The sequence below is a fragment of the Phyllobates terribilis genome, unplaced genomic scaffold (genome assembly GCF_046119375.1).
Source record: "Phyllobates terribilis strain yellow unplaced genomic scaffold, ASM4611937v1 Scaffold_3__8_contigs__length_932513732, whole genome shotgun sequence".
Lineage (NCBI taxonomy): Eukaryota > Metazoa > Chordata > Amphibia > Anura > Dendrobatidae > Phyllobates > Phyllobates terribilis.
In genome coordinates, this window is record NW_027362763.1 from 358,216,976 (window position 1) to 358,243,165 (window position 26,190).

At 42.3% G+C, this 26,190-nt stretch overlaps 1 protein-coding gene across 1 annotated transcript in view; it reads right to left on the minus strand.

The window, feature by feature from the left end:
- Positions 1-25,869, minus strand: part of RNPEPL1 (arginyl aminopeptidase like 1) — a 49,474-nt gene extending 23,605 nt beyond the window's left edge. Inside the window, exons 1-6 of the mRNA XM_073675306.1 lie at positions 24,545-25,869; positions 24,224-24,364; positions 8,101-8,252; positions 6,136-6,252; positions 2,409-2,644; positions 2,148-2,261 (exon numbers count right to left, since the gene is read on the minus strand). Of these exons, the coding sequence (XP_073531407.1) occupies positions 2,148-2,261; positions 2,409-2,644; positions 6,136-6,252; positions 8,101-8,252; positions 24,224-24,364; positions 24,545-25,561 (1,777 nt within the window). The 5' untranslated portion in view covers positions 25,562-25,869. The remainder of the gene's footprint in view (positions 1-2,147; positions 2,262-2,408; positions 2,645-6,135; positions 6,253-8,100; positions 8,253-24,223; positions 24,365-24,544) is intronic.
- Between the last annotated feature and the right edge of the window lie 321 nt (positions 25,870-26,190).

Consider the following 26,190-nt stretch of genomic DNA (forward strand, 5'->3'; position numbering starts at 1 on the left):
GAGAATACAATGCGCCAGTCTTAAACAGGGTTACTTTTCTGAGACGTAGATTCGATTCAACATCAAAAACTCAATCTGACGCTTTATGATTTGTATTAAAGAGAGAGTCTGTCACCCTAAATTTACACTTCAAACTAACCACCTAGCCTTGTAGCTAATGGAGCAACAGTAACAATAGTTCTGGCTTTAAATCTATTCTCCGTTGCGCCAAAAAATAGCTTTATTGTAATCAACAAATGCACCGTCCCACACACTTATTTAGCATACTGCTACTCTTATGTTGATTGACAGCTGATAGCCTAGAGACAGCACTGTCTGAACATAAAGCTGTTACATGATCTCTGTCCTTGTACAGAAGTGCACCCAAATCACTCTCTCCTCGCTCCTGACATTGCTCGCAGCACGGTGGCTCATTAGTTAGCACTGCAGCCTTGCAGCGCTGGGGTCCTGGGTTCAAATACCACCAAGGACAACATCTGCAAGGAGTTTGTATGTTCTCCCCGTGTTTCCGTGGGTTTCCTCCGGGTTCTCCGGTTTCCTCGCACATTCCAAAGTCATAATGATAGGGAATATCGATTGTGAGCCCCAATTGGGACAGCAATGACAATGATAATGTCTGTAAAGCACTGCCGAATATATTAGCGCTATATAAAAAAAAAATTATTATTAAAGATTATTATCCTCTGTTTTCACTTCATTGCAGAAAAGTACTCACAAAAATCAGTCTTTCCCTGCAATTGACTTTGCTACACAGCTATATCTGAGCAATTCCATCAGCAAGGAGAGAGTGATTTTTGTGCCCTCTCCTACACAAGGACAATGATCAGACTGAGCTGGCTGTGGGCAAGTCAGCTCCATCAATCAACGTAAAAGGAGTGGCGATTATCCAATTATCATGCTTCCAGAAAATAAGACAGGGTCTTATATTAATTTTTGCTCCAAAAGATGGGTTAGGACTTATTTTTAGGGGATGTTTTATTTTTTTCCATGAGCAACAGTCCACATTTATTCTTGAACAGAAAATCAACATTTATTCAAATATAATCATATCAACACACACACCACACAAACATATACATAACAGCCTGTCTCCTCTTCAGTTCTTCTAGACTCTCACAGTTAAAGGACCATTGGTGACATCCTGGTCACATGACCATGATGTCACCAAAAGTCCTTAAGCAATGTTAACTTCGGAATAGAAAAGCCGGGGGCCCTTGGGCAATTGCCCAGTTATCCACCTCCCAACCCTGACTGAAACTAGGGCTTTTTCTTTTTTTGATTAGGGCTTATATAGCAAGCATACTCCAAAAATCCTGTAAAATTATGCTACAGCTTATTTTCAGGATAGGCCTTCTTTTTGGAGGAACACTGTAGGTCGATGGAATTGTGCACCAAGGCATTTAGCCACCCCTGCACTGAGCACCTTCATTTGCATGTTACGATAAAATTGTAATCCCAAATTTACACTTCAGACCCCCTTTAGGCTTTTGGCACATCTTAACTATTTTATGATTGTAGGATTTAGGGATATAAATCTTCATGAAAAGAAAAAAATTCTACACTGAAAATAACAATGCTGCAGATTGTCATTCTTTCAATTCCTTCAATGTATAAGAGAAAACCACAGAGAATCCTAAGCACAAGCCACATGCGGTTTTTGCTACCAAACTGCAATGAAATTGTAGCAATTCACGGCTGAAAAAAAAAATCACTTAGGCTGTGTGCCCACGTAGCATTTTTCAAGCGTATATGCTGCGGAATTTCCGCAGCGTAAACGCTTGAAAAACGCATGTGTATCCGCACCCCATGGTCCCCAATGGGATTCCGCAAGTTCTATGCACATGCTGCGGATTTTTCCGCAGCGTTTATGCCGCGTTCAAAAATCCGCAGCATGTCATTTAATTTTGCGTTTCCGCAAGCGGAATTGCCTTTGTCCAATGCACAAAAAACGCAAGGCAATTCCGCATGTGGAAAACGCGTGATAAACGCGCGAAAAATGCGCGATAAACGCGTGCGGAATTCCGCATGCGTTTTTCCGGGAGAGGACTTGCATTTATGCAGCAGAAATTTTCTGCTTCATAAATGCAATGTGGGCACATAGCCTTACCCCATGAAAGTTTAAAATGTCCTATAGAGCTAACTTTTACCTGGATCCAGTTTAGCCTGCAATCGACTGAAAGGTGTATCCTGACCCAGTATTCGAATTTGTCGGTGCAACGCTTCTAGACGGAAAGTGGTTTCTAGGCATGTGAATGAAGCACCTGACCAATAGAATGAGGGACAAACAAGTAAAGGTAATGTAGACAATGTGTAAAACATATATATAATAAAAGCAATCTGTATGAGAAAAATGCAGTGCACAAAAGTCACTTCTCATAAAAAGTAGAGTCATCGTAAAGTTTACTCACCATATACCAAAGTGGTGATGCGGCGCTGGGCATAGGTTGCCAAGCCTTCACTCAGCCACATTTCCTCCCAGCTGGCATTTGTCACTGCATTCCCGAACCAGCCATGTGCAATTTCATGAATAACATCAATTAGAAGGAAATCCTCACTGTCCAGGATGGAGCAAATGACGAATGTCAGACAGGGATTTTCCATGGCAACTATGGGGAAGGATGGGGGCAGGAAGACTATATCGTACCTAGAATGAAGGAAGGGAGGACGATTGTTGAGAGACTCTTAAAGGGGATGCATTGAGGTAAACAATGTACAACAGTTCTTGGAGCTGAGCAAAAACATTTGCAGGACACTTGTCCGGTGTCCACGTTTGTACTCTGTGGGAATTGTACCAAAGCAATGCGAACTTTAGAGAGCCGACCAAGGAAGTTTGGTCCAGCTGCCACAAAGTTCTGATGTGCACAACGGACTAGTGTCCTGCAAATCATTTTGCTCAACTAATAGTTCTACAGGAAATATTTTTGGAAACAAATATATAGGCAGATGTGGACAAAATTGTTGGTACCCTTCTATTAAATAAAAACCCACAGTAGTCACTGAAAACTTGAAACTGACAAAATTAATTTTCAACTTAAATTTATATCAAATAATGAAAATCAGACACTGGTTTTGAATTGAGGTTCAACAGAAGAAGAAAAATAAAACTAATGAAAATGGCCAGTACAAAAATGATGGTACCCTAACTTAATATTTTATTGCACAACCTTTGAAGCAATCACTGCAATCAATCGGTTTCTGCAACTCTCAATGCGACTTCTGCACCTGTCAACTGGTATTTTGGCCCACTTCTCATGTGCAAGCTGCTCCAGGGTGTGAGCTCTGGGGATTTTGCATATTGCACATGATGATTTTGTTCCTCTTGATTATGATAGTTATTATTGTACATAAGTTACTATAGAATTGGGAGGTTCATTTCCAGCCAGTTTATATTTCGTTCATTATATATGCAGGGAGCTGCATGTATTGCATATAGAGCGGTTATTTATTTACTGATTCTTGTATGAGATAGCAATATTGATGTAATCTATTCAGGCTTATTACACCATGTACATTATATTGATGGAATACTGTTATTAAAGTACTGATGCTGTGTATGCTCACATACCATGTATACATTGGGTTTTGAAATTTAGTAGTTTCTATGTGCAATGAAATTACATGCATAATCTGGGCTTGGTACAATAATAATATTTTCCCCTGGTGTACCTTATTTATCTATTATCCTATTTTTGATACATTCCTGTTCTTGTGTATATTATTGTATTCCATATCTGCAATCATGGTATTGATTTTATGTTAGGTTTTAATCATGTCTAAATTGTCTTGCTTGTAAATAAAAGTTTGAATATTTATTTTGGGTGAGCACATAGTTAATGTATCCTTTTATTCTATTTATTAAGCTGCTCCAGCAGTCTCAGGTGCGAATGGTGCTTTCTGCATACTGCAGATTTCAGCCCCTTCCACAGATGTTCAATAGGATTTAGGTCAGGGCTCATAGAAGGCCACTTCAGAATAGTCCAATGCGGTGTTCTTAGCCATTCTTAGATATTTTTAGCAGAGTGTTTTGGATCATTATCCTGTTGGAGGACCCATAACCCGAGACACAGACCAAGCTTTACGACACTGAGCAGCACATTTCACTCCAGAATGCCTTGATAGTCTTGGAATTTAATTGTACCCTGTAACGATTCCAAGGCAAAGCAGCCCCAAAACATAACTGTGCCTCCTCCATGTTTCACAGTAGGTACAATGTTCTTTTCTTTGTATGCTTCATTTTAGCCTCTGTGAACAGAGAACTGATGAGACAAAACTGGAGCTTTATGGCAAGTCACACCTGTCCAAAGGTCATTTTATCAGAATAATGTGGCTTGTTAATATGCATTTTCGCAAATACCTGTCCCACTTTTTTATGATATGCTTTCAACAGTGGCTTCCTTGTCAGTTGTCTTTTATAAAGTCCACTGTGGCCAAAACTGCGACGGATGGTGCGTTCTGACACTGATGTACCTTGACCGTGGAGTTCACCTCTAAACTTTTTGAAGGTGTTCTGGGATGACAGTTATCTGTCTTTTCAATTTGTCATCAATTTTACTCTAGCGGCCACGTAGAGAGTTTAGATACAGTCCCATAGATTTTAAACTTCTTAATATGTGCAACTGTAGTAACATGAACATCAAGCTGTTTGGCTATGGTCTTATAGCCATTACCTTTAACATGTTTGTCTATAATTTTCTTTCTAATCTTCTCTTTCATATTCAGTGTGACACACACTATGATACCAAACATCACAGTGACTACTTATCACACTATAAATAGGCAGACTGACTGATGCTAATTACAGGACACATTTTAGTTTAACATGTCCCCTATGGTCAAATTATTTTCATTTTTTCCCAATTGTACCATCATTTTTGTCCAGGCCATTTTAATTTTTTTTTTCTGCTGTTGAACCACCTATCAATAGCAAAGTCTGATTTTCATTACTGGATATTGAAAATTACTTTTGTCAGCTTCAAGTTATTTCAGGTACCATTGTGTTTTCTTTCTTTTATTTTAACAGGAGGGTACCAACAATTATTACCACATCCGTAAACAATAAATATATATTTATTATGTACAGATGTGGAAAAATTTGTATGTGTGTAATAATATATTATTCATATACACACACTATTTATACATACACAGAGAGAGAGCATGTAGCACAAAAATAGCAGGAGACCCTTAGGGACATGGCCCCACTGTGCCCATTAGATCTGAAGATTTTCCACATCTGTTCATGTTAAACTGATGCTATAAAACACTAACAATAGTGAGTAAGGGATCAGAAACCCTTTACAATACTGCAAGTGAGTGCCCAAATGAATACCACCAGATTCTTCCATTTTTCTTCCATACAGAATGACAAATTGCATAGCATATATGCACATATCTAGTCCCACATTCAAGTGTTAGTGTCATAAAACCAACAAGGACAAAGGGAAGCTCAGTATGCTGTTTTATGGTGTAAAGCCACAGTTTATGAACCCCAAGTTGGAAACGAAGATGTTTATGTGAATAGCAACTTATACAAGCAAATGCAATAAATGAAGATATACTGTAGATTCTCTATAGTACACGTGTCTCAGCAAGCGGTGCCTCATGTTTGCCACTGATGGACTTGTCCAGCCCTATCACAACATTGCACTAATTGGCATAATGCTGACTTTAGGCTATAAGATAGGCTTTAGTATTATGTGATAGTCTAATGCTTATGAGACCTCTAATTTATGAAGTTATTAATGTGGACATTTAGCAGAGCTACAGCATTGTATTGTATAGCAAGGGTTTGTGCCTAAAATAAGGTCTAAGCAACGGTAGCTACTCGATGTTGCAGGGCTAGATCGTGCTGTATTCATAGAGGTAAATCTAGATTATGTTTCCACCAAGAGGAAGGAAATCAGGTGAATTCCTTCACGACGATTGTCACCAAAAATAAGCTATATGACATCTAATGATGATTTTTTTTTTTTAAGTTATTCAGGTGTTCCTATTGTGCAGAGCTCAGAATGGCAATGAAAATTTCTTCTAAAAATTTGTTCAGATTGATTTTATGATATACAATATTCACAAACCACATCACATTGTATACTGACAATAAGTTCAAGTTGTACGTTATAAACAGTACTGTCTCACCTTCCCCAGATGTAGGGACCGTACAATGTTTCTGCAGCTTGAAGCCACTGTTCTACCCGGCCTGCCAGTTTACCCACAGCCATAGACAGCACACAAGGTTCAGCCCATACTCGACTTCTATGATAAATAGAAAATTAAATAACGATTAAGACAAGCACAATATTTTTCACACTATATAAAAAGGTGCAGTTATCAGCAAGAAAAAATCTTACTAAAATTATCCTTGTTTTATAGTCCGAAGAGAGAGGGGCCTGACAGCACCAGACTCCCCTGACCACCTCCTTGATGATCGGCAGAGCAAGCAAAGTGCTCTGCTGATCATTTGGAAGCCTGTCAGAAAAAGTAGAAAAAGTGAAAGGTTTGACCAGCTCACCATTCCAGTAGTCCAGAGGCACGAAAAACGTTCTGACCAAACGTGGAGTACAAGTAGAAAAAGAGAAAATCTAGCTTCTGGCAAGAAGAATATAAAAGTCAAAGCATTTATTGAAGCATGCTTCAATAAATGCTTTGATTTTTATATTCTTCTTGCCAGAAGCTGGATTTTCTCTTTTTCTACTTGTCAGAAAAAGTAACTGCTGACAGGAGGGCAGAATCTGTCCTCTGAAGCAGCCGGATGCCTTTGGTGTATGAGACTCCATGGAGCGGTGTGAAGTTTCTTCTTGCAGTTTTTGAAGCCGCCGTTCAGTGCCCCAAGTGACATGATCCTGAACTGAAGATGCCATTGTCATGAGACGGAAGCCTTAGTGACTGCCTCTACTTCTGCCCTGGCTGATTCTAAAATGCCTATCGCACTATACAGATCCTCCAGCACAGGAACTGTTCCGCCACCTTCTCTGCCATCTCCCCCAATCCTCAAGAGAATGGCCTAAGTCAAGCAGTGGCCTTCTTACCTTCTCCACTTTGGATTACTGTCTGCAAGGACCTACAAATAAGTATTGTCGAGTGTCACTGCATGAATGTCATTTCTGTACTGGTCTACTTTATTATCTACTGATTTGCTAAAATTCTAGAAGACAACAGCTTAGTCTTTCACCATTCCAGACACTTAAAGGGGTTGTCCCACAACCAAAGTTAATATTAATCAACATTTTAAATCAATAGATCTTTCAATAAGTTCCACAATTGGATGTGTTTAAAGAAAATGTTCCTGTGCTGAGATAATCTTATAAATGTGCCCCTGCTGTGCACTGTGTAATGGCTGTGTCTGACTGTGCAGGGCCATGGTCTGATCATACCACATCTCCTGGGCAGGGGAGGAAGCAAAAGAGTATATAGATAGGATAGGATGGGATCACAGCCAATGCCCAGAGTAGGGCGAACACTGAAGAGGAATGGCGGCACTGGGACTGCACAGGCGCGAGATTACAGGAAGAAAACCAGACATCACTGTGGGAGGAGATTCACATGATAATGAAGTGCGGAGGCAGAGCCATCTGCTGGGCAGGGTCCTCCCCATAGCCTGGAAGAAGTCATTTATATAAAGTGATAAAAGATGATGATTTACCAGCAACAATGCATCTGACATGACACATACAGGGAACACTGTCCTCAGGAGTCTATAACCTGTATGCCCATATTAATAGGTTGCATAGCTCAAAAGTGGTGACAGATGCTCTTTAACACAGGCCTCAGTGTATAGTATTAGACAACAGCCTTCAGTCCCCTATAGGAATGCATCCAAAATCTAATAAAAGTGCCTACACCGTCACACTGTGAGGAGCTATTGCACCTAGGTGGCTCTACTAGAAAAATGGGGGCTGCGGATTAGAGAACAGTGCAGCTGAATATTCTTGTTGTGGGGTCTGGAAGCCAATACAATATTTAAATAACAGAGAAGTCATAATTAATAGGCCATATTTTCTCCTAATTTCTGTTGTTTCAACTTGGGTAGGTGTCTTATAGTCCAAAAATACAGCAAATGTTACTGCTATAATTATGCTGTAATGTAGAAAGAATGACTCTTACCTGGGACCTATATCAGCTGGAAGGAGATGACCGGCAGTCAGGGCCACTAGATAAGCAGGAACGGGATGTTCCATATAGAATTGAAAGATGCCCATCTCTTCGATGTAGTAACTGTGTGTGCAGCTCATGAGGACCCGAATTCCAGCAGGCGCCTAGGAAAAGATATTAAAATGAATGGTCATATTACACATTTAAAAACTATGCCCTGGTCCGGTACCCAGTTCAGTACTCGTTGGCAACTGAACCAGGACAGTCTTCACTTTTGAGGCCAGAATCCTAGCAACATCATAACATGCGCCACACAGGGCCTAGTTATCGCCAGTGGCGCCCAAGATGCCAGTTGCTTAAGTGAAGATAACCCAGGTCTGAGGATCGGACTGGGCGCCGGACCAGGGCAGCGGAAATCTTTTTAATCAATTCTAGTAATAGTTTATAGAACATTACCACTAGATACTGATACTGTTAGACAGGACGTTTTCAACATTAACTTCTTTCAGAAACTCCACACAAAAGAAATATTTTAAATAGGATTTGACAAATAGAAACTGTATTCACACTCATTGCATTGTCGATTAAGTTCTTAAAGAGTAACTAAACTTTCATTTTTTCTTTTTTAATAAACTTGACCAGCATGGAAAGTTATAAAACTTTACAATTAACTTTATTAGGGACTTGTTTTCACTTTTAAGTGGCTTCCAAACAACAACTTTTCCCAAGTCTATTTGCCTGCCTTCAGGTAGCATTGATATAAGAATGTACTCATTTAGAGTACAGGTGATGGCAGTGAAAGGATCAGCATCTGTCTCCTCCTCTGAGCATTCGGCTAAAGCCACGGCCCCACTATCAGCATTCGGTCAGTATTTTTTCTCAGGAGTGGGAGCCAAAACCAGGTGAGGAACAATCAGAGAAAAGGTATAATAGAAACAAGTCACCAATTCTGTATTTATCATCCACTCCTGAGACAAAATACTGATTGAATACTGACCAAATACTGATAGTGGGGCCGTAGCCTTATCAGTACAATCTTCTACAGCAGGCTTTACCCCAGAGTGATGTCTCATTCACAAGTCTGTGAATAATGTACGTGTTCTATCAGTGGTTTTCACAAAGAGAACACGTACCCATTATAATCTATTGGTTGTTCACATGTCCGTGGTTTTTATGTGGACTGAGTGGCCCACCTACAATCAGAGACATGTTTATTATTGATCCGAGACACAGATCAAAATAACCCATACAAGACTATGGGTCCGTGAAAATCAGCGACATTACTCGTATGCTGTCTGTGGTTAACACTGCAATGTATAGGAAAAGCTTTGCAGTTTATTTATTTAGTTATTTTTTGCTATCAGTGAAAAATCACTGATAAAACTCTGAGGATTATCCCCCCACATTACGGAACTAATAGCACAAATGAAGCATTACATGGAGGTAGAACAACAAGATGCCCTATGTAATAAAGAGAAGCAAGCAGGCAAATTCCTTCTAAAATGGAAACAGTTTATTATAAATTGCTGTTCAATAGAGGACAAAAGGAAAATGGTAGAACCCTTTACATCTACAGCACGTTATATACTAGAAGATCTCAAAAATAACTTGGGTCCACTTCGGTTAACTTAAAATGAAGAAGAGAATGGTGAGGAGAACAATCAATGGACCAGGACTTCTAGCATAGATATAAATGCATTAATTATCCATGATAGCTTCAATGAGATATAACACATACTGTCGACTGATTTATTTTGTTGTTTGTTATATGTTATACCAATTAAATATGTGAATAGAGTTGTTATAGGCCTAGTCTGCGTACGGGCACTCTTACCTCTCTATGTACCAGATTAGATGTATGTTATGTATTTGTGTCATGAAAAATCAAATTTAAAAAAAAAAAAAAAAAAACACTGGTGGATAAAAACGGAGGACCAAAAACCGATGAAAACTGGATCCAAAACAGTGATGAAAAAAAAGTTCCTGTTCTTACTTATCAGAAAAACCCACCAAGGACAACATCTGCAAGGAGTTTGTATGGGTTTCCTCCGGGTTCTCCGATTTCCTTCCACACTTCAAAGACATCCTGATAGGGAATGTAGATTGTGAGCCCCAATGGGGACAGTGATGATGTCCATAAAGCACTGTGAAATTAAAGCACCACTCCAGCGGATTTTTTTTTTTAGTTTACCACTGGAATAGTGTCACTAATCTAAGTTACCTGTACCTAGTATTATACTCACCAGCCGCCATCTTCATCCGTTCTCGGCACCGCTCCCCCCTAGTCTTCTGCACGTTGTGACCTGCCAGATCGCTCCAGTGTTTGCTGTATGATCTAGAAGTCACTATTCACTGTAAGTCTATGAGAGCCAGAACAAGGCCAGAATGAAGATCTCAGACTTACACTGAGAGCTTGTGACCGTTACCTCTGATGTCCAGTCGGTAAGAAGTTGTGCTCACAAGATGGCAGAATGGGACTTGGGAAGCTCTGGGAACAGCTGAAGACGATGGCTGGTGAGTATAATACTGTGGTCAGGGAACTTACATTAGTGGCACCACTTCAGCGTCAAAATAAAATACGCTGCAGTGGTGCTTTAATGGTGCTGTACATGAGAGTTAAATAAATGTCTAGATGTTTCACAGACAACATACAACAGCTGCAGAAAAGGCACTGGAAACAGGCTACTGACCTTTCAAATAATATCCAAGAGGCCAACTGGACTTGGGCCATGGAAAATATCAGATATCGGTTAAAGGACAGGGTTGAAAGCACTGAACTAGCACGAAATGTGAGGTCTATCATTACATTACAAAATAAACAACAGAAAAACAGCAGTAAAGTATTGAATCATACAGTACAAACCAAAAGTTTGGACACACCTTCTCATTTAAAGATTTTTCTGTATTTTCATGACTATGAAAATAGGTGTTCCCAGAGATGCTTAGCACTTGTTGGCCCTTTTGCCTTCACTCTGCGGTCCAGCTCACCCCAAACCATCTCGATTGGGTTCAGGTCTGGTGACTGTGGAGGCCAGGTCATCTGGCGTAGCACCCCATCACTCTCCAGCTTGGTCAAATAGCCCTCACACAGCCTGGAGGTGTGTTTGGGGTCATTGTCCTGTTGAAAAATAAATGATGGTCCAACTATACGCGAACCGGATGGAATAGCATGCCGCTGCAAGATGCTGTGGTAGCCATGCTGGATCAGTATGCCTTCAATTTTGAATAAATCCCCAACAGTGTCACCAGCAAAGCACCCCCACACCATCACACCTCGTCCTCCATGCTTCACGGTGGGAACCAGGCATGTAGAGTCCATCCGTTCACCTTTTCTGCGTCACACAAAGACACGGTGGTTGGAACCAAAGATCTCAAATTTGGACTCATCAGACCAAAGCACAGATTTCCACTAGTCTAATGTCCATTCCTTGTGTTCTTTAGCTCAAACAAGTCTCTTCTGCTTGTTGCCTGTCCTTAGCAGTGGTTTCCTATTTTACCATGAAGGCCTGCTGCACAAAGTCTCCTCTTAACAGTTGTTGAAGAGATGTGTCTGCTGCTAGAACTCTGTGTGGCATTGACCTGGTCTCTAATCTGAGCTGCTGTTAACCTGCGATTTCTGAGGCTGGTGACTCGGATAAACTTATTCTCAGAAGCAGAGGTGACTCTTGATCTTCCTTTCCTGGTGCGGTCCTCATGTGAGCCAGTTTCTTTGTAGCGCTTGATGGTTTTTGTAACTGCACTTGGGGACACTTTCAAAGTTTGCCCAATTTTTCGCATTGACTGACCTTCATTTCTTATAGTAATGATGGCCACTCGTTTTTCTTTACTTAGAATTTGTATTATGGCAAGAAAAAAGCAGCTAACAGTGTATTCAGTAGGACTATCAGCTGTGTATCCACCAGACTTCTGCACAACACAACTGATGGTTCCAACCCCATTTATAAGGCAAGAAATCCCTCTTATTAAACCTGACAGGGCACACCTGTGAAGTGAAAACCATTTCCGGTGACTACCTCTTGAAGCTCATCAAGAGAATGCCAAGAGTGTGCAAAGCAGTCATCAAAGCAAAAGGTGGCTACTTTGAAGAACCTAGAATATAAGACATATTTTCAGTTGTTTCACACTTTTTTGTTAAGTATATAATTCCACATGTGTTAATTCATAGTTTTGATGCCTTCAGTGTGAATGTACAATTTGCATAGTCATGAAAATACAGAAAAATCTTTAAATGAGAAGGTGTATCCAAACTTTTGGTCTGTACTGTATATAAAATACAGAAACAGCCATGTCAATAGTGCTCTCATACAGACTGACCAAGTACATTACCAGGGTGGTCAAAAAGTCACTAATCTACTGGTTAACTGAAATAATTGGTCAGCACAATTCCTAATGAAAAGACATGAAACAGTAGAAAAACCAAAGCGTAATCTCACATATTCTCTTATTCTATGTGCAACCAAAGGCTCTGATTCATCAAGACTGCCGACTTGCTCACCTGTCTTGATAAGGGGCATGCTGGAATCAGCCCAGATTCATGAATTAGGCAGATCTGAAAAGTGGCGTGCACCTTGCCACAATCCTTACTCCAGTCGGGGACTAGAGTAAGATTTATGATGTAAAGAAGGCCATCGCTCCTCATGAATTTGACAAGGGGGGGGTTAACACACCCTGTCTCATCCCAGCTCTGCTCACTTTGTGAGAGCTGGGTAAAAATGGTGTGAGAACAAATAAATTCCAAAATGTTAACGCAGCTTTGCGTTGCACCAAAATTTTGCGACTTCTCAAAGATTTTTAAGCAAGAATTCTGCCTTAAAAGCTTTGAAGAATCAGGTCCTTAGTCTTTTGCTGACATTTTGGAGCAGCAACTCAAGGTTTTGGAGGAGTTTGGTGTTTTTGAGGAGGATTTTAGAGAGTTTACGATCTGTATCTGCTCCAAAAATTATTTCTAAAAAAAAAAAAACAACTTAGTGTGCACATACCCTTACAATGCAAAAGGAGAACTCCACAGTGACATATGCATAAATTCACATACTATGTATTTCCAACCCACACCGCTGCTACTATTATACACCATAGATTTTTCTGGGTGGAAAACCAGCCACAGGTGTCCTGTCTGCAATAGTATAAGACAAGTGCCATGCTGTTACAGTTCAGTAACACTTCTAGATGTGGCATCAGTGTTTACTTTGACTTGTATACAAGCATAAAGTATGATGAACATATGTCCAAATACCAGACGTGATACATGCCCTAGATACAAGCAACGGAAACCCCTCCACTATGGGTATTAAAGGAAATCTGTCAGCAGGTTTTTGCCAAGTAATCAGAGATCATAGGGGCAGAGAGCCTGATTCCAGAGATATAGCACTTACTGGGCTGCTTGGTGTAGTTAGGATAGAGTCCCTGTTTTCTCTGCTGTAGATGTAGCAGTGGTCAGAATGCTGAGCTCTGTATAACCCGCACACCACTGATTGGCAGCAAGCTAAAAATCAGTGGTGTGGACTGAAACGTGGATGAGGGACGGCCACAGGACGAGGGGTACAGCAGCAATCAGCTGACGCACACAAACATTAGATAATATATTGGAGATATTTACTAATCAGTTTATAAAACAAAGGAAAGGATGGTAGGTAAAACAGCGTAGAAATAACAAATACAATGACAAGAGTTACTCTAAATAATACCGACTAAGAGTATATGCAGTTACACTTAACAGAACTAACCGTTAAATGCAAGCAAAATGCACGAGATTAACCCTTTCTATGCATAAATCCATATAACGACAGTGTGGTGCCAGCACTTTAGTAATCGCCTACTCGGAGCAGTTTTTTAAGTGTCTCTTACAGAAGAGGCCTCTTCTCCTAACTAGACCTATAAAGCTATTTATATATGCGCATATATATTTAGATGTAAGAGGGTACCGGTATGTCCTGAGACTGAAGTACAATGGTCCTTGCTGGGCTGAGTCCAGAATAATCAGAAACGCTGACTTGAATCTCTTAGAGAATGCCGATCTCTCCAGCGCAGGGCTTCTCTAAGTCCTTTGAGATACAGCCCCAAGATGGTTGTCCTCCTCGAATTGGTTCATGTCAAGCCGAACAATACGTCCCAGAGTCACCAAAAACAGATCCAGGGTCGCACCACTCTATTCAGACGTTCTTCCAACGATGCGAAGCTTCAATCTGTCCTTCAACTCCCCTAGCAACTGTAACCAACTGCCAAACCCCTGCGTTGCAACTCTGGCCTCTCCGCTGCACTCTACTGGTCAGATCATATATTACATCACAAATCTCCAACAACACAGTAAACTTTGAATAATCATTACAGGGGCGGGGTTAAAAAGATAAGACTGCCTGGCAAAGGATACCTAGTCTTGCAGTGATAATCTCCTGCAGATAAAACACTGATTATATTGAAACTACAGCACACAGTCCAGTAAGTGACACATCCCTGGAATTAGGCTGCGTGCCCACGTAGCGTTTTTCAAGCGTTTATGCTGCGGAATTTCCGCTGCGTAAACGCTTGTGAAACGCTAGGTAATCCGCACCCCATGGTCCCCAAGGGGATTCCGCATGTTCTATGCACATGCTGCGGATTTTTCCGCAGCGCTTATGCTGCGTACAAAAATCCGCAGCATGTCAATTAATTTTGCGGAAGCGCCGCCACTGACTTGCATTGAGACGCATAGAAACCGCAACTGTACATTTGTACAAGCGGCTTCTATGCGTCTCTATGTGCGGATGGTACCCAGTTCTGGAGGAGAGGAGACTCTCATCCAGACCTGGGTACCATTGTACCTGTAAAAAAAGAATAAAATAACAAATAAAGTTTATACTCACCATTCCGAAGGCTTCTCTCTGAATGCCGGCAGCGCTGAAGGACCTTCGGTGACGTCACAGTCATGTGACCGCAGGCCCTTCACCGCTCTGTCTCGCGATATGCCGGCAGCCAGGAACCAGCGAGGAAGCAGCGCTGCAGCACACACCGGGACATCGGGGGTGAGTATAGCATTATGTTTTGTATTTTTACGGTCACACTATATAAATCCATGCTGTTTGCATGGATTTATATAGTGTGACCTAGTTGTCAAGCACTTTCCAAGTGATGCTATCGCCTGGAAAGAGCTTGTCAATCTGCATGCGGAAACGCATGTGGATACGCATGTGAATCCGCATGTATTCCGCAGGAAAAACGCATGCACAATCTGCATGCGTTTTTTCTGCCAGGGAGATGCAGAAATGCTGCAGATATTTTCTGCTTCATTTCTGCATCGTGGGCACATAGCCTAAGAGTATCTGTGCCTACATTATGCTCCTCTTAGATTAAATACAAAAAACCTGCTGACAGATTCCCTTTAAATCATATAATAGCCGTTATCAGACTATGACACCCTATGTAAGTGTTCTATGGAGACAAGTTAGCCAAAATAGCACAAAAAGTATTGTGCAGTTTGGCTAACAGAAGAGAAGAAAGAATAAACTGAACATATAGTATATGAATCTAATGCATAGACACTTCTGTGCTAGATTTCTGCCTTAAAGGAGATGTCCATTAATGGACAACCACCTTTTAATAGCTGCAGTCTGCAGTACAAATTCAAAACAATACACACTTATCTCCTGAACTACCACTGTTCCTGCAATCCCCCTGCTGTGTCTCCAGGCAGTCAGGTCACACTATTATGTAGAGTTGGTCTCGGAGGAATTCGGGACCATCCCTGGTAAGATCTTCAATGACAACCTTACATCTGAAGAAAGGAATAGTCTCAACCATTTGAGTAAACTATGGGATGTTATGTACAAGCCTGCGGACAAGGGTGGAAACATCGTGATCTGGACTTGCCCCATGTATGAGGCAGAGGCACATCGACAGTTAAGGGACAGGCAGTGCTATCGTAAACTTACCTACAATCCATTATCGGCATTTAGTGAATCACTCAGGTATATTCTTGCATTGGCATTTGAGAATATGTTATCTCCAAACAATTGCATGATGCTCTCATAGTGAAAGAAGCTAAAATTCCAACAATATATTTATTACCCAAAGTGCATAAGGATAGCAAAGTACCACCGGGTAGACCAATTGTATCTGGTGTGGGCAACTTCCTGGAAAATGTATGCAAATATATAGATGTCCAATTGAAACCTTTAGTAGAAACTCTGCCGTCGTATATTCCTACAGAAAATTGATTCCTTGTATCTAGATGATGATGCCATCTTGGTGACCTGTGACGTGAAAGCGTTGTACACCAGTATCCGTCAACAGGATGGCATAAGGGCAATATCATATTATCTGTCCATGACCAAAATGACATTGATGGAAATTAAAGTTCATTGTGGAACTTCTTGAATTTGTTTTACAACATAATTTTTTCTTTTTTGGCAGGTCCCTCTACCTGCAGCTCCAGGGGACAGTCATGGGGGCGGCCTTCGCGCCCTCCTACGCCAATCTGTTCCTGGGGCTGTGGGAGAGGGACCTGTTCCTGTCAGGTCGGCACCCGTGAACGGACCGCGTCCTTTTTTGGGCGCGGTACATTGACAATGTGTTTATGATCTGGCAGGAAAGTCCACAGGATCTTGCTATACTCTTCCAACATCTCAATTGCAACCGCCTCAATTTACGGTTGAGGTATAAGTTTAACCGTGAGAGTATTGATTTTCTCGATGTAACTGTAAAATGGGACCAGGATGGTTTATTACAAACAGACCTCTTTAGGAAGGAGACCTCTCTATATTCCGTTTTACACGCAAAATCAGCACACCCTAAAGAGGTTATAAAATCTCTATCTACTGGACAATTTTTACGTACACGTCGTATTCGCTCTTCCGATACAGACTTCGAGGAAAAAGCAATGGTACTTAAGAACAGATTTCGCGAACGTGGATAAAGCAACAGATCAATTAAACAAGCATACAACAGGGAACGGAAACATAACCGATAAGAACTTATCCATACCACACGTACGGGGGGTTTCTGACAGAAAGGTAAGATTAATCACCAGATATCACTCGCAATGGGATCTTATGAAGGAATGCATTGCGAAATATTGGCCCATCCTTTTAGCAGATCAGACTTTGAAATTATACCTACCATCTAAACCCAGTATTACAGCAGGCGTAGTAAGAACCTGGGAGACTCCCTTCTGCGGAGTCATTACGATAAAAGTGACCAGAGGATATTACCCTTTTCTCAACCTAAGAGATCCAAGTGGGGATGCTCCCCTTGTGGGAAGAGCGTGGCATTCCCGAACATCGAGCAGGCCACCACATTCCACTCTTCGGATGGTAGCCAAGAGTTTAAAATCACACAAACTATTACGTGCTCAACAAAAGCTGTTATATATTGTGCAACCTGCCCTAGTTCCAAAATATACATCGGATTGACAACTAGAGCTTTAAAAACAAGAGTGAGGGAACACGTCCGGAATATAATTGCAGCCAAAGAAGAGACGAATATAGATCAGCATCGTACTCTTCCAAGGCACTTTAAGGCATACCATCAAAGCAATCCCAAGGATCTGAAAGTAAGGGAGATTGACCGTTTTGTGCTGGGGGTACGTGAAGGCAGTGTCTCCGGTCCCCTAGCACAATTGGAAACCAAATGGATTTGGACCCGGAAATCCTTATAACTACGCGGCTTAAAAGAGTTTATTAGTTTTGTGCCATTTCTCTGATTTATCTGCTCTAATTTTTATCACACCTTTTAAAAGTGTTTGTTTGATTTTAGCTTCTATATTTTTATTTTTATTTTTTCAAGTAGGCACTAATACAGGGCCATTGGAAGACGTTTTGCTTTGGTGGGGGCCATCCATCTGGATTTGATGTCCTAGGAATCTATATTATGGACTGTACAAGTCTTTTCCCCACATATGAAGAACTACATACTCCCTTTCGGACTTACATTGTATCAATCTTGGTGGTTTATTGTCATTTTATTTTTTATTCTGTATACCGTAGCTGTATGTTCCTATAGGATACATTTATATCGTGGTGAGACTATTCACAATGACTACATTCATGTAGGGTGTATACTATGAGCAGGTTTGCACTTTATTGGGTATGTTGAGAATGTTGTAGATATATACAGGGTGGTCCAAAAGTAGGTGGCCAGAAAATAATAACACTTATTATGATTTATATCTTAAATTATATTTACTAACACAAGCATAACATTGACATTTTATTCTGAACAATAATACAAAAGCCCTTAAATTTTATCAACCCAGGTGCTCAAACTGTTTTCCATTACAATTTGCACAGCTTTGAAGTCTGCCTCTTAGGGTATGTGCACACGATGCAGAAATGCTCAGGATTTTTTCCTGAGCGTTTCTGCATCTCTCTGGCAGGAAAAAACGCATGCGGATTGTACATGCGGTTTCCTGCCAGGGACATGGGGAAATGAAGCGGTCTTCACTTTCATTTCCGCATGCGGGTTGACAAGCGCTTCCCAAGCGATTTTAGCATCACTTGGAAAGTGCTTGTCAACTTCACACTATATAAATCCATGCAACCGGCATGGATTTATATACTGTGTGAATGTCAAAAAATGAAAAATAAATATATACTTTACCCTCTGATGGCCCCCGGTGTCCTGCTTCGCTCGGTCCCGGCTGCCGGCAGTGAAGACTTTAGGACCTTCCGACGTCAGCGTCACGTGACCCGTCACATGACTCTGACGTCAGCGAAGGTCCTTCTTCATTCAACCGCGAAGTGCGGGGAATCAAGCAGGAGCGCCGCGCGGGCCGTCAGAAGGTGAGAATATATATATTTTTTATTTTATTCTTTTTTTTTTAATGGTACCTGGGTCTGGATGAGAGTCCTCTCCTCCACACCCGGGTACCATCCGCACATTAGACCGCATGAAAAGCGCATCAACATATACAGTGATGCGGATTCCATGCGGTCTAATGCAAGTCAATGGCGGTAAAAGAGCAGCGTTTCCACAAAATTGACATGCTGCGGATTTTTTACCGCAGCGTTTACGCTGCCGAAAAATCCGCATCATGGGCACAGCACATGCGGATTTCAATTGGGGAACATTGCTGCCCTTCTACCATGCGTTTTTCATGCGTTTCCGCAACTGCAAAAACGCCGCGGAAACGCATGAAAAACGCATCGTGTGAACTCAGCCTTACGCTTCGACAAACTTTTTTGCACAAGTCTCTTTGGGTATTAATTTCTTGAAATGCATCTCTTATGTAATTTTTCAAATCACTGATGCTTTTTGGTTTTCGACTATAAACTTTGTCCTTGACTACTCCCCAAAAGAAAAAATCCATTGGGGTCAAGTCTGGTGAACGTGCCGGCCAATCAAGTGGGCCTCTTCGGCCAATCCATTTATTAGGAAATGTTTCATCAAGATACTCGGGGACTGCTCTTGCATAATGTGGAGGGGCCCCATCTTGTTGGAAATAAAGGTCATTTGAATTAGGCTGTTGCTGTAACTAGGGAACAACTTGTTTCATTAGAATTTTGAGATACTTATCTCCTGTGACTGTTCCATCAAAAAATATTGGTCCTAAAACACAAAAACTTGAAATACCACCCCAAAGATTAACACCAGGCTCATTTAGTTGTTGCTGTAATGTTAAATGCATGTTCTCATTATACCAATAAATACAATTATGTCTGGTAATATGGCCGGATAATTTGAAAGAAGCTTCATCACTCCACATAATGTTATCTAAAATTACTGGATTTTCTTCAGTTTCATTAAGCATAACCTTATTACACTTTCTGTCCACCTACTTTTGGACCACCCTGTATTTTTTACTATGTCCGTTAAATTCTATATGCTATATGTGGACCATAGGTTTTTTACAGATTATCCAAACATTTGTATATTTGTATTGTTTGGTATATGTGGTCAGTGGTATATATGGCCATTGGTATCTGAATACATGACCAGTGATATGTGTGGCTATTGGTACCTGCCATCTCATTATACGCTGTGGTTTTCCTTTTTCTTATTTGTAATTATTTAGCATTGCCATAGGCTCCACAATACCACTGTACATGAGCAAAATATTAATTTTTTTGCTTTATACATTTGGAAAGCATGCACTGGACCTGGTTCTTTGACATTCAACTTTGATTCACGGTTATGGTGCTTACCGACAATATCTTTTTATCGCAGACTGAGGTGTCTATTGCGCACCGCCGTGTGGGCGGAGGTATCCCTCAGTATCAGCATGGCCGGCGGTCCGATCATGTGACCAGGTCTGCGCTCAAGTGGGTGGGTGCGGCCTCGGGGTCGCACCTCCAGCTGTGACGAGCTTGTGGGATGTGTCGGCAGTGGGGCGTGCACATCCATGTATGACAGCGTCGGTCACATTGAGATGCATATGGGGAGGGTACGAGGGGAGGGATTATACTTTGTACTCGGCCCGTATTCCTTACACTAGGATACACCCATCCATGATTTGATTGGCCGTTCGACGCTTAAACACTCCCAACATCAAAACATCTGAGCTAGTATCCTCCCCAAACTAGGCAATTAAGTACACATCTACATATGTAGTCCCGGTGGTATCAATACACCGTATAATTGTATTAAGCGATTTGATTGGTCTAACACCACGCCTTCCTATGTGTTCTCCGCTATGATTCATCATTTGAATATTTAAATACCTACTTCCTTTTGTGTGATGCAACCCCCAGATGAAGGCTTACGCCGAAACGTGCCTAGGGGCTGGCAGCACTATCACCCACAGATAGGTACTGTATATGATTTTTATTACTTAGCCTTGACTATGCGCAGGTTGTCTTGCAGGTCACTAATTTAAAAGATTAGATCTCTATGTGACCATTTGTTCCTAGCTATGGTTATATTGTAGCATTTACCTTATGCATTTTCTGTACTATAGGTCTGTGCTGTCCTATTGTGGTTTCCCATTGTTATCTTTTTAATCTCGGTGTGTTTGTGGATTTTTTATCCTTTTCTGTATTCAATAAAGTTTTGATTATTTTTATCTTTTCTGGTTCTTGAGTCCTTTTTTTCCCCATCTGATCTGACTATTATGTTACATGACTGCTGCAGCCAACCAGTGATAGTTTGATCAGCTGCAGCCTTCTCTACTCAGTCACACCACCGGAAGACACTGCGCTGTGACTGGAAGAATGGAGTCAATTCACCATTTTGTGCAGCAGCCTGGAGCTAATAAGGTGTTGTTGTCCAGACATTTATGATGCGTGTTAGACAGTTTTTCAGCCTAGCTTAATTTGGGGTGAATGGCTTACCATAATTGGGGCTTGGCTCCCAGAGAAAGGTTGTGACAGATGAGACACTGCACCAAAATGCCGCAAAAATGTTGGCGCAAAGTAAATCAACTAATATGTCATGTAGACTAAAGATGCACAAACTACTGATAAATTTGGCGCATTTTTTACATTTTCTAGTTTACACTTTCTAAAGATTTAGACACTTTACGTAAATCTGCTCCATCAAAGGTAGCAGCTGTTCTCATGCCAGCCACCACTAAATTCACATCTCCTCCATGCAGTCGTTCAGTGCGAAGGAATAGGGGGCTCATTCTAGTGATTGGTGAGTGCTTCAACAATCAGACCTTAGCATCTACCTTGTGGAAATTTCATTGTGATAAAACTATTTAAAAAGGAGTTTGTCAGTATAACAAAAGAACTATTCAAACCAAGCACAGGCACCATGTGCACCATTGGCGTGGCAGGGAAGTTCAGAGTATTATCCAACAATCTTATTCCCACCTCCATCAATGTCCACTTTTCTCTGCCTGATGTCATCTAGAGCAGTCAATGAAGAAAGAGGAGGGTGGATATACAAGTGCTTCTCACAAAATTAGAATATCATCAAAAAGTTAATTTATTTCAGTTCTTCAATAGAAAAAGTGAAACTCGTATATTATATAGTCATTACAAACAGAGTGATCTATTTCAAGTGTTTACTTCTGTTAATGATGATTATGGCTTACAGCCAATGAAAACACAAGTCGTTATCTCAGTAAATTAGAATAATTTATAACAACAGCTTGAAAAATGTTTTTAAATTCCGAAATGTTGGCCTAATGAAATGTATGCTCAGTAAATGCACTCAATACTTGGTCGGGGCTCCTTTTGCATCAATTACCGCATCAATGCGGTGTGGCATGGAGGCGATCAGCCTGTGGCACTGCTGAGGTGTTATTATTCTCTATGGGGTTAAGGTCAGGCGAGTTTTCTGGCCAATCAAGCACAGTGATACTGTTGTTTTTAAACCAGGTATTGGTACTTTTGGCAGTGTGGACAGGTGCCAAGTCCTGCTTGAGAATGAAATTTCCATCTCCAAAAAGCTTGTCAGCAGAGGGAACCATGAAGTGCTCTAAAATTTCCTGGTAGACGGCTGCACTGACTTTGGTCTTGAGAAAACACAGTGGACCTTCACCAGCAGATGACATGGCTCCTCAAACCATCACTGATTGCGGAAATTTCACACTAGACCACAAGCAGCTTGGATTGTGGGCCTCTCCACTCTTCCTCCAAACTCTGGGACCTTAATTTCCAAATGAAATGCAAAATTTACTTTAATCTGAAAACAACACCTTGGACCACTGAGCAACAGTCCAGGTCTTTTTCTCCTTGGCCCAGGTAAGACGCTTCTGGCGTTGTCTATTGGTCATGAGTGGCTTGACACAAGGAATTCGACACTTGTAGCCCAGGTCCTGGATACGTCTGTGTGTGGTGGCTCTTGAAGCAATGACTCCAGCAGCAGTCCACTCATCAACATTAACAGAAATAAACACTTGAAATAGATCACTCTGTAATGACTATATAATATGAGTTTCACTTTTTGTATTGAAGAACTGAAATAAATTAACTTTTTGATGATATTCTAATTTAGTAAGAAGCACCTGTAATGGAAAACAAGTAGGTGGGAGAGTGCACTGAAATGCTCGGCCACACCAAGTGTGCACTAAGTGCCTGTGCTTGGTGTGAACAGTCATATTGTGCTGGCAGACTCACTTTAAAAGTACTGTCAGCACGGAATGACTGCTCACACCAAGTAGAGGTGCTCGGTGCACAACAACGTGGTGAAACATTTAAATGCATCTTCCCACCTGCTTGTTTCCCCTCAATCTCCAACCCCCTCTTTGATTGACAGCTCTGTCTTCATATAGACAGAGAAGGGCTGATATAGATGGAAAACAAGTAGGTGCACTTAACCCCTTGACGACCTTGCAATTTTCCGCTTTTGTTTTTTTTACTTCCCTTCTTCCCAGAGCCATAACTTATTTTCCATCAATATAACCATATGAGGGCTTGTTTTTTTGCGGGATAAGTTGTACTTTTGAATGACACCATTGATTTTACCATATAGTGTACTGGAAAACAGGAAAAAAAATTCCAAGTGTGGTGAAATTGCAAAAAAAGTGAAAAAGTGCAATTGTTTTTTTTATTTACCATGTTCACTAAATGCTAAAACTGACCTGCCATTATGATTCTCTAGGTCAGTACGAGTACGCATATACCAAACATGGATAGTTTTATTTTTTACGTAGTGAAAAAAAAAATAAAATCACCATTTCACCTGCTTCAATAGTCCCCTTAGGAGACTTAAAGCAGCCATCTTCCGATTGCCTGTGCTACACATAGCCCTGCTATGTGAAGCAGAAATCATCACCTATGAACGCTGGCCACGGGCTGGCGTTCATTGGAGATCTGCAACAACAAGCACGGTGGTCTCCTGAAGATGCCTGGCTGTCATGGCAATCCATCTGCATCCCGCGATCACGTGACAGGGGCGCCAATGGGCATCTCTTGTGACACACATCCAGTTTGCACAAGTTAAATGCCGCTATCAGAGATTGACATGTTAACAGCTGCCAATGGACCGCGATTTCACCCGCGACTGTGAAGGGCACATGACAGCTGATCAAATCAGCTGTTATGTGCCGGAAAGATGCGGGCTCAGCGCCGGAACCCGCATCAAAGGCAGGGACACCACCTATCACGTATCTATACGTCATAGGCTGTGAAGGGGTTAAATGTATGGCCACGTCATGGTGCACCAAGCATCTGTACTTGGTTTGAACAGTCAATCTGTGCTTTAAATGCACAATTTTGAGGCTTTAAAATGAAACTATGCCATAAAATTACCATTTCTCAGTCCAAGATCTACAACATACCTTAACAGAGGCGGAGTAAGTACACTTTACAGCGGGCGTATCAAAGCAGGGGAAGAAAGAGCGGTTGCAAACAGAGTGTCCTTGAGTGAAGACAAACAACTCTGAGCTTCCATAGGAGAGTTCAGGATCCAGCCACCATACCTGATCACAGGGAAATAGAACGGAGGAGAGTATAAGTGGTTTAAGCTGCCTCAGCAAACTGCACAAGACCACCATTATACTGACAAATCAGCAGCCCCCGACACCCAGGAGGGCAGTCCCCATAGACAACAATTCAGAAAACTTCCATAGATTTTATATTCTCAGCTATGCGAGACTCACCGCAGGACCCTCTCCGGTGACGTAGTGTACGATGACCTGGAACGTCTCGTTGGTCTGTAAAGTTTCAGGCACAGTGATGGTGAGAGCTGAGCCGTAATCTGTCAACTCATCGACCCTAAAGTCCAGGGGAAAGCAGCAGGTGCAGTGAGGAGGCCCAGAATCGCTGGCATTATGGATGCCACAGGGCTGGCTAAAAGTGCTAGGAAATTCCTCCATGCCAGGAATGTCCATAGGTGGAAAGTGGGGAGGGGTGACTGATGGAGCAAAAGTGCCCTCAAGGGTGGGAGAGACCAGAGGATCTGGTGACAAGGTGTAGCATGAGGAAGAGGAGTGGAAGGACAGGTCAGCGGTGGGAGAGTATGGGGCAGCTAAGGGGTTTAGAGATGTAAGTAGAGATGCTGGGGGCCGATGACCATTCACAATGGGGCCACCTGGTCCAGAGGGAGAACAAGACATCTCAGCACCTGGGGACGTGTGGTTACGAGAAACGGACAGGTCAAGGGGCTCTGGGGTCACTATGGGCGAGCAGTCCGGTGTGCCCGGCTCTTGTGCCACATACCATAACTGTTCAGTGGTTTGAGAGCTGCCAGAGGAGTCAGACGCCCCCCGGCGAGGTGGGCACACGCCCAGGGCGTTACCAGTCCGGGGCTCCTCAGTCTTAGCGCAGGTCTGGTTGGCACTGTGGGAATATCTAGGACTGGCATTCTTGCCTTGTCGGCCTCCCCTCCGGCAGCGCACAGAGCTCACTCTGACCACAGGGTGCGTGTCCAGGACCAGAGCCGGGCCTCCGGGCACCAGCGGGCTGACCTCCAGCACCAGGCAGCCGGACAGGTCCCTGGTGTCCGGCCGCAGCTCCAGCCCCAGGTGGAAGTGGTGCAGGCGATAGAGCTGGAAGCTGGAGGCGGACGCAGGGTCTGGAGGCCCCGGGACGAACTGCTGCGGAGGCTCCGGGACAGGCCCGGGGTGCAGAGGACGGCGGCAGCAGCAGAGCGCCGGGCATGGCGCGGTCGAGGACATGCCCAGGACACCGGTCCGCAGCGTCTGCAAGCGAGAAATCTCTGCAAGCACCGCTCACACTATGTAAAATCCATCGGGGCCCCGAGAGGCCTAATCCGGGAGGAGCAGTAAACACCGGCCGGCCCGGGACAGGAAGTGACAGGGGGGGAGGCGAGGCCTGAGCCTGGTCAGCCCCCCCGGTAGTCAGTAATGGATCCGGTATGTGCTCAGTACTTCCCGAATACCGGGGACTGGCGCCCTAACTGCACAGTATGAACCGCGGCCCGTACTGACAGCTAGTGAGGGACGGACCTAACCCAGGGGGCGCCAGTGAGCTGACAGCAGACAGACTGAAGGCTGCTCTCTGCAGGGTCTTGTGTACGAGGCCCACAAGGTGTTAATAAGTGTCAAATTCTGGGTTACAGACCTGCCTGACCCTGCGCTACACCCCAAGAAGGGAATTTGACATAAGAACATAACCTATTGTTTAATTTGGGGTTTTATGTTTAACAGTGTATAAAAATATATATATATTTTTCAGTCGACTGTTAAAAAATACATCTTACACAATTTACACTGACCACTGTCTACTTGGATTCTTTTTTTTCGGCATCAACAACAATAGACCAACTCACTGTGCCCAAATAATA